The following is a 15958-nucleotide window of genomic DNA, read 5'->3' as shown; positions in this document are numbered from 1 at the left end:
GCACAGTGACTCCTGTTGTTGACTTAACAAATTGACACTCTTGTTTATGGCATCAGTAATCACCCTAGGCTCTTGTCATGAGCTGCCAAGGCTATGGAAGCCCCCTGAGATCACTGACTCTGATCATATTTAGACAAGGCCATGTTCAAAGTGGAAGTTCTCTCCTCCCTTCAGAGAAAGGTACCTCCTTCTTTGATGACCTGTTCTTTCCACTGGGATCTCACTTGCAGAGATTTTTCATTTAGGTGTTTTTTTTTGTTTTTTTTTTTTGTTTGTTTGTTTGTTTGTTTGTTTTTGCCAGAGTGTCTTGGCTTTCCATGCCTGAAATACTCTCGTGGGCTTTTCAGCCGGATCCGCATGCCTTAAGGGCTGATTCTGAGGCCAGAGTGCTGTTTAGGACATCTGCCATTCTATGGGTCTGCTGTGTATCTCACTTCCCATGTTGGATCATTCTCGATAGGAGACTTTTAATTACTGATTTAGTCTTGTGACTTCTTTCTAATCTTATTAAATTGTCTATATGTTCTTTTTTTTTGTAAGATTTATTTATTTACTTATTTGAAAGTCAAAGTTACACAGAGAGATAAGGAGAGGCAGAGAGAGAGAGAGAGAGAGAGAAAGAGTGAGGTCTTCCATCCGCTGGTTCATTCTCCAAATGGCTACAATGGCTGGAGCTGGGCTGACCCATAGCCAGAAACCAGGAGCTTCTTCCAGGTCTCCCACAAATGGGTGCAGGGACCCAAGGACTTGGGCCATCTTCTGATTCCTTCCCAGGCCGTAACAGAGAGCTGGATAGGAAGTCGAGCAGCCCGGACTTGAACCAGCGCACATATGGGATGCTGGCACTGCAGGCGACATCTTTACCTGCTACACCACAGTGCCAGCTCCTGTCTATATCTTCTTAATTTAATCTTGGTAAATTGTACGTATCCAGGAATTTATGCATTTCTTCAGATTTTTCCAAATTGTTAGTGTATAGTTATTCATCTCAGTTTCTTATCATTCTTTGAATTTCTGTGATATCAATTATATTGTTATTATCACAATTCTTGATTTGATATCTTTCTTATCTTTTCAGGAACCCTGATTTTTATTTTGTTGATTTTTTTAGTTTCAATTTCATTTATTTCTGCTCTGATCCTTATATTTCTTGCCTCTTGATAATTTGGGGATTGGTTTGTTATAGCTTTTCTAGGTCCTTGAGGTGTATCATCATATGGTTTATTTTAATTTTTAGTGTGTTTGTTGTTGCTATAAATTGTCTTCGTACTACTGATTTTGCTATATCCCACAGACTTTGATCAATCATGTTTTCTTTTTCATTTGTGCCAAGGAATTTTTAAATTTATTTTGAAATTTTTTTCAATGATCCATTGGTCATATTGAAACATAGTGTTCAAGATCCATGTATTTGTAAATTTTGCATTGTACTTTTTAAAAAAAAAATATTGACTTATTTATTTTAAAGTCAGAGTTACACAGAGAGAGAGAAGAAGAGGCAGAGAGAGAGAGAGAGAATCTTCCATCCACTGGTTCACTCTACAATTGTCTGCAGCGGCCAGAGCTGCGCTGACCCGAAGCCAGGAGCCAGGAGCTTCCTCCAGGTCTCCCTCACAGGTGCAAGGGCCCAAGGAATTGGGTCACCTTCCACTGCTTTCCCAGATCATAGCAGAGAGCTGGATTGGAAGAGCTGGGACTTGAACCAGTGCCCATATGGGATGCCGGCACTGCAGGCAACAGATTTACCCGCTATGCCACAGCGCTGGCCCATTGCATTGTTCTTGTTTGAGTTCTAGTTTTATTCCTTTGTGTCCTGAGAAAACACATGTTATAATTTGGATTTTTAAAAATATATTGACTTGATTTGTAGCCTAAGATATGATCTATCCTGGAAAATGTCTTGTGTGCTGATGAAAAGAATGTGAATTCTGTAACTGCTAGATAAAATGTTACAGAACTTCTGTTAGGTCCATTTGCTGTACAAAAGATTAAGCACTTATCTGTCTTTGTTTATTTCCTGTCTGGGTGATATGTGCATATATGATATGGTGTACTGATGTCTCCACTAGTATTGTATTGGGGCCCATCTCTCTTTAGATCTTTTTAAAAAGTACTTATTTATTTATTTATTCATTTATTTGAATTGTAGACAGAGAGGGACATAGAAAGAGAAATCTTCCATCCATTGGTTCACTTCTCAAATGCCCAGAAAAACCAAGACTGGTCCACGTTGAAGCCAGGAGCCTATAATTCAATCTGGGTTTCCCATATGGTTGGCAATGACCCAAGTAATTGAGCAATTGCTTACTGCCTTACAGGGTGTGTATCAGCAGAAGGAGGAAATGAGAAGTTAAGCTGAGACATGAACCCAGTCATGTCCAAAGCAGTCTTATAACCACTACACCAAATCCCTCCCCATCCCATCCCTTTATATCTAATATTATTTCCTCTATATATTTGGTTGATACAATGTTGGTTGCATGTATATTTACAATATTTATATATTCTTGATGAATCAATCTTTGTATCAATATATGAAGTCATTCTTTGTTTTTGTTTCTTTGTATGCTTTTTATATAAAACCTACTTTAAATATTATGAAATTAGCTATTTCTGTTTGCCTTTGATTTATATTTGCATTGAATATCCTTTTCCAACCCTTCACTTTCAGTTTATGTATACATTTCACCTGTGAAAAAAGTTTCTGATAGGCAAAATATAGTTAGGTCATGTTTTTTCCATCTGTTTGGCCAACCTATACATTTTGAATTCAGGATATAATCCATTTACATCCAAGACTGATATTGATAAGAACTAACTCATCATTTTGTTAATTGCTTAATGATTTATATATATTTTGTTTCTTTCTGCTCCTTTTATTCTCTACTTTTGTGTTTTGGTGATTTTCTGGCTTCTGCCCCCTTTATTCTCTACTTTTGTGTTTTGGTGGTTTTCTGTCATAAGATTTTATTTTCTTCTCATTCTTGTTTTAGATGTGTGCATGTATGTCCCATTAGAGAATTTTGTGTTGCCATGTGTTTTCAGGATGGTTGTTATGAACCTTTTACTTACCAGGTAGGATTATTTACAGAATTTCTTGTAGGACTGGTCTGGTGGTGATGAATTCCCTCAGTTTTTGCTTCTCTGGGGAAAAATGTGTTTCTCCTTCACTTCACTGGAAATATTATGCTTTGTTGAAAGGTTTTCCTACAAGACTTTGAGTATATCATTCCATTATTTTCTGGCCTGTAGGATTTCTACTGAGAAGTCTGCTGTTAGTCTAATGGGTTTTCATTTATATGTAACTTGATGCTTTTCTCCCATTATCTTTAGGATTCGCTCCTTGTCCTTAACTTTTGACAATTTGACTATAATATATGTAAGAAATGATATTATTTGGTTGAGTGTGAGTGGGATCCTTTGAGCTTAATGTATCTGTATGTTCATATCTCTTTCAAGACTTGGGAAGTTTGCAGCTATTATTTTATTACATTGGTCCTCAATGAATTTTTCTTCTCCTTCAGGCATCCCCATAATACAAACATTGGATTGTTTTTAAGTTATTTCCCATTATTTTTATCTGACTGGGTTATTTCAAATATTTTATACTCATGATAAAAAATTCTTTCTTCAATTCAAACTCTCAGTGATATCTTTTTTTAAACAAAGTTTCTCAATCTGGAAATGTGGATTGCTTCTTTTTAATGAGTTATTCATCTTTGTTTAGTTTCTTATTCGTATTATGAATTGTTTTCCCATTCCTTTGAGCTGATTATCTTTATTCTCATTCTCATTGAGTTTCCTTAAGGTCATTATTTTCAGGCATTTAATAGATTTCTTTCAAATAAGGACCCTTTTCTGGAGAACTATTGTGTTCTTTTGGACATATCATGTTTTCTGACTTCTTCATGTTTCCTGTGTCCCCATGTTGATACCTACATTTCTGGTCTAATTGTTTCTTCTTTATGGAGTAAATTTTATCACAAAAGACTTTTGCATTCAGATGGGGTACAGAGTGCTGTTTGGGTAGTTGCTCTGTCTTCTGTCCTGAGTCCAGGCACGAAAACTGTGAGTGATTTCTTTAATTGCAATCAATGTCAGAAGTGTCTATGAGTGTCAAAACTTTCTAGAGGTAGTCATGTGACTTTGAACTGCACATGGTCTTGCAAATGTTTCCATCTTCATGCCCCAGAAAGTTATGTTCAATCACATTGTGGTTTGTGATGAAAATATTCACATTTCTAGTACTGCAAGACATTCAGATTACTATCCCCTCATCCAGTTAGGTGAGGCTGGAAATGTTGGAGTTTTTATTACCAATATCTGTGGCCCTAGAATTGTGGGATGTAGATGGGCTCTTCCCCAGATCCTATTGGGTATATGTGAGCAATACTGAGACATAACATTGAAATCCTCAATCCCAGCATTAAGCTATATAAAGTGGACCTCGCCTAGCTCCTGTGGGGAAACAAAGTTTATGCAGTGGACTTTGCACTGAAAGGTATGTATCTGGAGCAATGGAAAGTGGATAGGGTATTCCCCATGTCACAACAGATGGGTTCAGGTGACTATGAGAAATATAGTACAAACAGTCACAATCTCATGGCTTCAAGACAGAAAGGGTGACTTTCACAGTTCCAACAGGAAAAATATGGATTATTCTGGGGATTGTGTACTGGCAGCTGTGGGTCTACAGCTGTAGAATGGCAATATGGCTTTTATCTGGTCCCATAGGGTAAGCACATGGTGAGTTGTTCCTGGGGCTTATAGAACCAACAGTCACAGTCTGAGAGCTGCAGGGTGAAATCTAAATCTTAGCCAGGTTTCATAATTTGAGCAAAAATTATGCTTGAAATTATGTATTGGAAGGCATGGGTCTGGAACTTATAGAATGCAGATAGGACCCTCCCTAGGTCCCATTGGGTGACTTTGTGAAATATAGCTCCAACAGTCATAATTCCAGAGCTTCAGTACTTGGAGGGTAACTTATCAAGATACTACAGTCATAGACACAGAGTTGTAGCATATGGTGGGGCCCTTTCCCAGTTCCCAAGGGTTGAACTCAGGTGACTCTGGAATATGGCTCCAATGGTCACAGGCACAGAGATTTACATCTCAGAGAGTTTTTAAATCATTTTAAAACCTTGAACTGCAGTTATTTCCTTTCATAGCTTTAAAAATGCTATTTTAGTTTTTCTGGCTTCTTTTTTTTCTCTTTTATGTCAAGATATAGATTATAATTACCCATATATTTAAAGAGTAGATGTATATGAGTTTATAACATACAGAAAAGACTAAGAATACACCTTAGAAGTAAAGAAAATGTTTCAAAAGTTTAACTCTATTTGCACTTCCAATATGCTGATACTATGCTGATACAAAGCAGATATTTGGTATTATTTGGCTAAATCGTTCCTTTTCTCATTGTGTTTTGGTTGCCTTTTCTAATATTCTCAAAAATGAGATGCATGTGCAGGAAGTTCATCGAAGTGCACAAATAAGATATTGTAACTTAATTTATATATTTTTCTTTATTTCTGGTTATTTTATATCTTAATGTATGAAGTATAATGTGTATCCTTAAAATAGGCCATGAATTATGTAGAAATGTAAGAAGTTGATGTGCATAAGCTTGTTTACTATTGAAAGTCTTTGCTAAGCAAAGTTTACCAAACACTACTGTGGACTGAGAAGTCAAAATCAATGAAGTTGGAAAATTTTTTTTCCAAAATATGAAAGCATCAATCCAGTCAGTAAGGTTGACTTGTGTTGCATTAATGTGCTCTCAGCACAAGCTAATCAAGTAATTATTGAACTGCCTTTGGAAAAGCAAAACCTTGAAGTACTTCAGAAAACCATGAAATTTCCTTTTTAAGGCCATTCAAGTCAGTGATTCTTAACCACAACTGAGTATCAAAATCACCTGAAATAGTTTTTAAACATAGATTTACTTAGCTAAACTCACATATTGATGCACAGGTCTGAGAGCAATTGTCAGGCATGTTTTATGTTTTCAAACATTCCAAATTAAATCTAAGGTTTACCTCCAACCTAGAAAATTGTACTAGATATTTTATTCTTCAATATTTCCTAAATCTTTCTTAAGTACATTTGTTATTTGGTGTTGAGAATGAGCTAGGCTTTGTGCTGCATAACAGAATGTGACTCTAAGTGAAAATAGTTTTTACTTTCAATATAAACATATTTGATTATTTTGACTTATTTTGTTTTGTGTTAAAGAACTTACTGATTTAGATCAGTCTAAAAATCAAACTCTTTAGGAGATATTTATGTTAACTGTGATTTGAGTATTACACAATGTATATATATTTTAGATATCATATTATACCCAATTAAAATGCACAAAATAGATTAGAACCAAATCAAATGGGCACTTACCAAATATCAAAATCTAGATCAACACTTATATAAACCCTATCATATATTATTAAAAATATTTAAAAGTGTGTCTTTTCCAAATTTATTTAGTTAATTTAGAAAAATGTGAATTTTGACTGTTCCACTAAAATATTTGGGGGTGATTGGTTCGATTTACTGTGTATATAATTAAATATCTTATTATTTTAAAAATTGTCAAGTTAATGTTTTATTTCAGGTTTTGGTACATGATATATTGCTATTTTTGTTCAAGTTTCTGGTGAAAATACATTTAGACTAGGAAAGGGAAACTATAATGTGAATTAAATATAGACGTTCATAGATAATAGAGATCAGAGAGTATATAAGAGTTCCCAAAGTGTTAATCTTGAGAGTTTATTGATAATATTAAAAATAATTAACCATAGTACAAATTTAATTAAAGATTTTTTCTTTTTTAATAGACAAGAAGGAAACATCACAATGTATGACAATGTCATTCCAAGTATGTATCTAGTATTTTAAGTTTAATATTTTTAGATTTGAAACTAATTTTAAGACTAGTGACTAGTATCCTCCATTAAATATAATGAAGTGGAAAAAAATCTTATTTGCTACAATTTGATAGAAGCATGTAAGTGTGTGTGTATGTACATGATTGTCAATTAATGTGTGTATAGTATGTTTAAGATATTTCTGACCTTGATAAGGGTTTGTACTAGCTTATTTAGTTTGTTCTTTCTCATAATACAAACCAACCTTACTTGCATGAGATTCTTTTGTGTTTATAATTCACAATTACAATGCCTGAAGCAGAGAAGGCAAATATAGTCAGGAGAAATGAAAGTAGTTAATAAATAGTGAATTTGTTGAACAATCAAATTTAGACAAGTTCTCATTAATTTATTGAGCTTAAATATGCCTATCCTGTTGTTTCTTTGCATAATTTGTTCTAGTTCTTCCCTCAAGAAACATATAAAGAAGTTGTCAACATTGTGGTTAAGAGCATAGATTTGGGACAAAAATATCTGTGTTTGAATGTTAACTCTGCTACTAAATTTATGATTTAGGGTCAGTAATTTAATCTGTCTTTGAGCTTTATACACTATTATACAATTCAAAGGGTTGATAGAAAGATTAAATAAATTGACATGTATAACATGCCTAGAACCCATTCTGACACATAGAACACACTGAATACATGTTACCAGTTGCAATTCTACTATTATTTCCACTACTATTCTCCCATATAGCAGGTCATCTCCAGAAGAGCAATCTTGAGTTTCCCCTTCAGTTCCCCTTCTGACATATTTTTGAGAGTTTGATCCTCATCACTCTATTATGGAAGCCCTCAAGTATGTATACACTTCTCTTTAAGTAGAGTGACCCAAACTTAATACACTATTTGGGTCTACAGCCATGATTTCTGTACCTTGAAATGCTATTGAGGTCAGAAGAGTGCTAAAATAAACGCAAAGATTTGATCAGTCAGGATGTTACTGACCACTTTATGCTCAGCATTGGGCTAGTTACTTATGGGGATGGTAGAAGGAGAATTCATACTGTTTGCAATACAGCCACAATGACATACAGAAAATAAACCAAGATAGAAGAGTTTATAAAGACATTTGAAAGTTAACATTGAATCTTTCTGTATATCTTAATTCCTACTGCTTGATTATTTTACCATGATGATTGAAGTAACTATCTGTGAAAATCGGTTTAATCCAGAAAATAAAATTACAAATGTCATTTAAAATATAATTCAGTGCTAAATGAGGAAATCAGCTTTTATTTCCTCTGATTGTTGTGCCAATAAACTGCAAATTCCAAAGGGGGAAAGTTATATTTTGAGTTCTAAATTAGGTTAATTTAAATAATCTATTTCTCGCTCAAGAATATTTCAGTGTTGATGAAACTATGTCAATTAACTCCAAATTATTTATTGCTCTCTCTCATTTTAGTCATTAAATCTAGCAGAAAATCAAAGAATCAAGAACACCTCACTTTGACATTTCCCAAACCACCCCAGCCAGGTAGAGAAGAGAAATCAACACCTTCAGAACTACAAATTACAGTTCCTGTAAGTATTGAGAAATTTGTATTCAGAACTAAATACAAGTTGCTACAACATACATGAGTAATTTGAATTTTATAATGTGTTGAAATATTTTTTATTTATAATTTAAGAAACAGAACAGATTGTCCCCTACCTGTTTCAGAGTAAACTTTTATTTACACATGGCTCTCCACATCAAAGGAACAGTAGCTAAAACACTAGGCAAGCTGAAAAACATAATGCTGGAGCTGGCAAAATCTATCAGGAAATGTTCACCTGCTCCAAAACATGTTAAATTTAATCTTCAAGCAGGAGCAACATTGATGGGTCTCAAGTACTCCCCATTTCTTTGAATCTGGAATTCAGGATAATTTATACTAGTATATTCAAGTTTTCTTCTGCTTCTATAAAGTGGAGTTATCCTCTCAACTATCAAAAGCAAAAACTAGCATACACGGATCAACCACTGTTATGAAAAAATATTTTCAAAACATTTCCCAAATCAAAACTATAGTCAATACATTTAATCAAAAAGGAATTCAACCAATAGTAAAAGAAAAAACACTTTTGGTACTCTATTAGTTACCACAGATGAGAGAAAATATGATATTTGTCTTTTTGAAACTGGCTTATTCCACTAAGTATGATGATTTCCAATTGCATCCATTTTCTTGCAAAAGACAGAATTTCATTCTTTTTAATGGCTGAGTAGTATTCCATAGCATATTTCTACACCACTTTCTTTATCTACTCATTGGTTGATTCACATCTGGGTTGATTCCATAACTTAGCTATTGTGAATTGAGGTTCAAAAAACATGGGGGTACAGATAACTCTTTCATTTGCTGATTTCTTTCCATTTGAGTAAATTCCCAGGGATGGAATGGCTGGGTCATATGAAAATATCACTTTTCAGATTTCTGACGAATCTCCATACTGTCTTCCACAATCACTGTACTAGTTTGCATTCCCACCAACAGCATCTTAGAGTACCCTTTTTTCCCACATGTTTGCCAGCATTTGTTATCTGGTGATTTCTGTATGAGAACCATTCAATTTGAGATGAGGTGAAATCTCATAGTGGTTTTGATTTGCTTTCCCTGATGGCTAGTGATCCTGGACAGTTTTTCATGTGTCTGTTAGCCATTTGAATTTCCTCTTTTGAAAATTGCTTGTCCATATCTTTTACCCATTTATTAAACTGGATTGTTTCTTTTGTTGTTGAATATCTTGAGCTCTTTTTACATTCTGATATTAATTCTTTATAAGTTGCATAGTTTGCAAATATTTTCTCCCATTCTGTCAGATACTGCTGTATAGTATTCTACAGAGTGCATGAACCATGATTTCTATATCCAGTCTACTGTTGATGGGCATTTAGGTTGATTCCAGATCTTAGCTATTGTGACTTGTGCTGCAATAAACATTAAGGTGCAGACAGCTCTTTTATTTGCCAATTTAATTTCCCTTGGGTAAATTCCAAGGAGTGGGATGGCTGGGTTGTATGGTAGGGTTATATTCAGGTTTCTGAGGAATCTCCAGACTGACTTCCATAGTGGCTTGACCAGTTTTCATTCCCACCAACAGTGGGTTAGTGTCCCTTTTTCCCCACATCCTCTCCAGCACCTATTATTGGTAGATTCCTGAATGTGAGCCATTCTAACCGGGGTGAGGTGAAACCTCATTGTGGTTTTGATTTGCATTTCCCTGATTGCTAGTGATCTTGAACATTTTTTCATGTGTCTGTTGGCCATTTGGATGTCCTCTTTTGAAAAATGTCCATTTAGGTCTTTGGCCCATCTCTTGAGTGAGTTGTTTGTTTTGTTGTGGAGTTTCTTGATCTCTTTGTAAATTCTGGTTATCAAGCCTTTATCTTCTGCATAGTTTGCAAATATTTTTTCCCATTCTGTTGGTTGTCTCTTCACTTTCCTGACTGTTTCTTTTGAAGTACAGAAACTTCTCAATTTGATGCAATCCCAATTGTTAATTCTGGCTTTGACTGCCTGTGCTTCCAGGGTGTTTTCCAAGCAGTCTTTGCCTGTGCCTATATCTTGCAGGGTTTCTCCAACGTTCTCTAGTAATTTGACGATGTTGGGTCGTAGATTTAGGCCTCTAATCCATGTTGAGTAGATTTTTGTGTAAGGTGAAAGGTAAGGGTCTTGCTTCATGCTTCTGCACGTGGAAATCCAGTTTTCCCAGCACCATTTATTGAATAGACTGTCCTTACTCCAGGGATTGGTTTTGGATCCTTGATCAAATATAAGTTGGCTGTAGATGTTTGCATTGATTTCTGGTGTTTCTATTCTGTTCCATTGGTCTATCCATCTGTTTCTGTACCAGTACCATGCTGTTTTGATTACAACTGCCCTGTAGTATGTCCTGAGATTGGGTATTGTGATGCCTCCAGCTTTGTTTTTGTTGTACAAGATTGCTTTAGCTATTCGAGGTCTCCTGTGTCTCCATATGAATTTCAGCATCATTTTTTCCAGATCTGAGAAGAATGGCTTTGGCGTTTTGATTGGTATCGCATTGAATTTATAAATTGCTTTGTGGAGAATGGCCATTTTGATGATATTGATTCTTCCAATCCATGAGCATGGTAGATTTTTTCCATTTTTTGGTAACCTCTTCTATTATTTTCTTTAAGATTTTTTCATTCTCATCCTAGAGATCTTTAATGTCCTTGGTTAAGATTATTCCAAGGTATTTGATTGTTCTTGTGGCTATTGTGAGTGGAATTGATCTTAGCAGTTCTTTCTCAGCCGTGGCATTGCCTGTGTATACGAAGGCTGTTGATTTTTGTGCATTGATTTTATATCCTGCTACTTTAGCAAACTCTTCTATAAGTTCCAATAGTCTCTTAGTAGAGTTCTTTGGATCCCCTAAGTAAAGAATCATATAATCTGCAAAGAGGGATAGTTTGACTTTGTAACCCTTTAATTTCTTTTTCTTGCCTAATAGCTCTGGCTAAAACTTCCAGAAATATATTGAATTGCAGTGGTGAGAGTGGGCATCCCTATCTGGTACCAGATCTCAGTGGAAATGCTTCCAGCTTTTCCCCATTCAATAGGATGCTGGCGGTGGTTTTTTCATAAATTGCTTTGATTCTGTTGAGGAATGTTCCTTCTATACCCAATTTGCTTAGAGTTTTTATCATGAAAGGGTGTTGTATTTTATCGAATCCTTTCTCTGCATCTATTGAGATCATCATATGATTTTTCTTCTGCTGTTTGTTAATGTGGTGCATCACATTGTTTGATTTGTGAACATTGAACCATCCTTGCTTACCAGGGATAAATCCCACTTGGTCTGGGTGGATGATCTTTCTGATATATTGTTGCATTTTATTGGCCAGAATTTTATAGAGGATTTTTGCATCTATGTTCATCAGGGATATTGGTCTGTAATTTTCTTTGAATGCTGCATCATTCTCCGTCTTATGAATTAAGGTGATGGTGGCTTCATAGAACAAATTTGGGAGGATTCCCTCTTTTTCGATTGTTCTGAATAGTTTGAGAAGAATTGAAGTTAGTTCTTCTTTAAATGTTTGGTAGAATTCAGCAGTGAATCCATCTGGTCTTGGGCTTTTCTTTGTTGGGAGGGCCTTTATTACTATTTCAATTTCTGACTCAGTTATGGGTTGTTTAGGTTTTCTATGTCTTCATGGTTCAGTTTAGGTAGGTTGCATATGTCCAGGAATCTATCCATTTCTGATAGATTTCCCTGTTTGCTGGAATAAAACTCCTTGCACTAATTTCTGATGATTCTTTTCAAACATGTGTTTACATATGTTCTAGAGATTCCTGAGTTCCTAATTTCCAACTTCATTCCACTGTGGTCTGAGAATTTGCATCATATGATTCTAATTTTTTGGATTTGCTGAGACTTGCTTGATGGCTAGAATGTGGTCAATCCTACAGTAGGTTCCATGCAATGCTGAGAAGAATGTAAATTCTTTAAGTGTAGGGTGAAAAGTTCTGTAGATATCTGTTAGATCCATTTGGGCTATAGTGTCATTTAAATCGACTGTTTCCTTGTTGATCTTCTGTCTAGTTGATCTGTCTATTTCTGAGAGTGGTGTATTGAAGTCCCCAAGTACTATTGTATTGGAGTCTAAGTCTCCCTTTAAGTCCCTTAACATATCTTTTAAATAAACCGGTGCCCTGTAATTAGGTGCATATACATTGATAATTGTTATATCTTCCTGTTGCATTGATCCCTTAATCATTATATAGTGCCCCTCTTTGTCTCTCTTAACAGTTTTCATGTTAAATTTCATTTTGTTTGATATTAAGATGACTACGCCCACTCTTTCTTCATTTCTGTTGGCATGGAATATCTTTTTCCAGCCTTTCACATTCAGTGTGCGTGTATATCTTTGTTGGAAAGATGTGTTTCTTGTAAGCAGCAAATAGATGGGATTTGTTCCTTAACCCAATCAGCAAATCTGTGTCTTTTAACCTGACTATTGATAAGTAGTAACTTTGCCCTGCCACTTTCCCAAAAATATTTTCTAATATATGCTTTGAACTTCGTGTGATCTTTTCTGTGAGGTTTTCTTCCTTTAACTTCTTTCATATTGATGACCGTGTTTCTGTGTTTCTGTGTGCAGCACATCTTTTAGCATCTTTTGCAGGGCTGGACGAGTGGCGACAAATTCTTTCAATTTCTGTTTGCTATGAAAGGTCTTTATTTCACCTTCATTCACAAATGAGAGCTTTGCAGGATATAATATTCTGGGCTGGCAGTTTTTCTCTCTTAGTACCTGGGCTATATCTCACCATTCCCTCCTAGCTTGTAGGGTTTCTGATGGGAAGTCAGCTGTGAGTCTGATTGGAGATCCTCTGAGAGTAATCTGACGTTTCTCTCTTGCACATTTTAGGATCTTTTCTTTATGTTTCACTGTGGTGAGTTTAATTACAACGTGTCGTGGTGAGGATCTCTTTTGGTCATGTTTATTAGGGGTTCTATGAGCTTTCTGTAATAGGTTGTCTCTGTCCTTCACCAAACCTGGGAAATTTTCTGCTATTATCTCACTAAAAAGCCTTTGAATCCTTTCTCCCTCTCCATACCTTCAGGAACTCCTAGAACCCGAATGTTGGGTTTTTTAATAGTATCCTGTAGATTCCCAACAATATTTTTTGATTTCTAAGTTCCTCTTCTTTTCTTTGGTTTGACTGTATACTTTTTATGCTCTGTCTTCTAAGTCTGATAGTCTCTCTTCTGCTTCACTGACTCTGTTTTTAAGGCTCTCTAATGTGTTTGTCATTTGATCTATTGAATTCTTCATTTTATTTTGATTTCTCTTCATTATCACACTTTCCTGTTCTACTAGTTTCTGCATTTCATTTTGATTCCTCCTTAAGGTTTCATTTTCTTTTTTTTTAACTATCTGTTTTTTTTAACTTTTATTTAATGAATATAAATTTCCAAAGTACAGCTTATGGATTACAATGGCTTCCCCCCCCCAATAACTTCTCTCCCACCCGCAACTGTCCCCTTTCCCGCTCCCTCCCCCCTTCCATTCACATCAAGATTCATTTTCAATTCTCTTTATATACAGAAGATCAGTTTAGCATACATTAAGTAAAGAGTTCAACAGTTTGCACCCACACAGAAACACAAAGTGAAAAATACTGTTTCAGTACTAGTTATAGCTTTAAATCACAATGTACAGCACATTAAGGACAGAGATCCTACATGAGGAGTAAGTGCACAGTGACTCCTGTTGTTGACTTAACAAATTGACACTCTTGTTTATGGCATCAGTAATCACCCTAGGCTCTTGTCATGAGTTGTCAAGGCTATGGAAGCCTTTTGAGTTCACCAACTCTGATCATATTTAGACAAGGTCATAATCAAAGTGGAAGTTCTCTCCTCCCTTCAGAGAAAGGTACCTCCTTCTTTGATGACCTGTTCTTTTCACTGGGATCTCACTTTCATGTAGGGTTGTGTTTTTGTTTTTTGTTTTTTTTGTTGTTTTTTTTTTTTTTTGCCAGAGTGTTTTGGCTTTCGATGCCTGTAATACTCTCATGGTCGGCACCACGGCTCACTAGGCTAATCCTCCACCTTGCGGCGCCGGCACACGGGTTCTAGTCCCGGACGGGGCGCTGGATTCTGTCCTGGTTGCCCCTCTTCCAGGCCAGCTCTCTGCTGTGGCCAGGGAGTGCAGTGGAGGATGGCCCAAGTGCTTGGGCCCTGCACCCCATGGGAGACCAGGAGAAGCACCTGGCTCCTGGCTTCGGATCAGCGCGGTGGGCCGGCCGTGGCGGCCAATGGAGGGTGAACCAACGGCAAAAAGGAAGACCTTTCTCTCTGTCTCTCTCTCTCACTGTCCACTCTGCCTGTCAAAAAGTAAAAAAAAAAAAATTTTCATGAGAGAGATTTTCTATCCTGTCCAGTAAGGATTTCTGTAGCTCAAGCATTTGTTTTTGAAAACTTCTAAATGTTCTTATACATTTTTTGAAATCTGTATCTTGCATTTCTTCTATCTCATCATCTTCATAATCTTGAATCGGGGTGTCTTGTTCATTTGGGAGTGTCATAATGTCTTCCTTGTTTTTATTTCCTCAGTTTCTGCCTATGTTGCTTGCCATTGTGGAGATATTTTTTGTTTTCTTCTTCCTTTGATGTGGTGTTTTTTCTCATTGTACTATGGACTGCTGCTTTTGATGGATCCTTAGAGGCTTTTGAAAGGTGTGGCCAGAGAGATCTGTTTAGTTCTTCAGGGTTAAGGGTGTGCCAAAGGTGACACACCCAGGTTAGGCATGTTAAATCTCTCTGTCTCTCTCTCTTTTTTTTTTTTTTTTTTTGATTCATAAGGGAAGTAATTCCACACAGCTGAGTGTTATTGAAGGCAGTCAGTTGCTGTTCTCTGGCTCCTGTGGGTATAATATTCATCTGCTCTTATCCAAGGACCACCCAAAGGATCTATGCAGTCCTCAGTGTAAGCTCAAATTTCTCTGCTGTCTCCCATCGGGTTGCCAAGGTTACCAAGTTTATGTACTCTCCTGAGAGTACTCACATCTCCATTAGTTCTCTCCCACACTTTCAGTTTTTCGCAGTCTCAGTTCATTAGCTCCACACATTCACTAGGTCCTAACCTCCTGCTATTTCACCCCCCCCAAGAGTCAGGTTTTTCTGCTTGGCTGATGGTGGGCGCAGCTTTTACGTATGTCCAAAATGGCGCCTGCTCTTTGTCTTGCTCACCTTTGAAAGGTGAGTGGAGAGAGAGACTCGTGTCTGTACCGGTCCCTTTTTTTTCCTTCTATCCTCTGGTTAGCCTGGTGAACTTTCCCCCATGGGGCTTCAAGCCTCGTTCCCTCTAGGCTCCTCCTTCCACTTTCCCGCCAGTGTCTCAGGCTACTGAGGTTTCACCTCACCTCCCTTTCCAGTGCTGGTGCATAGATCCCATGGCTGGGGTCCCGAGCTGTGGGTGGCCATGCCATCCACATATGTCCACCGTGAATCAGTCGTTCCAGAAGAGTTTCCTCTGCTGTTTCTTCCCTAACTCTTCCTTGA

The 15958-nt window shown here is 36.5% G+C and overlaps 1 protein-coding gene across 2 annotated transcripts in view; it reads left to right on the top strand.

Annotated features, from left to right (window-relative positions):
* CYLC1 (cylicin 1) overlaps positions 1 to 15958 on the top strand; it is a 41924-nt gene that overhangs the window by 17822 nt on the left and 8144 nt on the right. For both annotated transcript variants that reach the window (XM_008272981.3, XM_008272980.3), the window contains exons 3-4: positions 6843 to 6883; positions 8343 to 8461. In XM_008272981.3, the coding sequence (XP_008271203.3) occupies positions 6843 to 6883; positions 8343 to 8461 (160 nt within the window). The remainder of the gene's footprint in view (positions 1 to 6842; positions 6884 to 8342; positions 8462 to 15958) is intronic.

The sequence above is a fragment of the Oryctolagus cuniculus genome, chromosome X (assembly GCF_964237555.1).
Source record: "Oryctolagus cuniculus chromosome X, mOryCun1.1, whole genome shotgun sequence".
Lineage (NCBI taxonomy): Eukaryota > Metazoa > Chordata > Mammalia > Lagomorpha > Leporidae > Oryctolagus > Oryctolagus cuniculus.
This window is presented reverse-complemented; position numbering and strand designations above follow the sequence as displayed.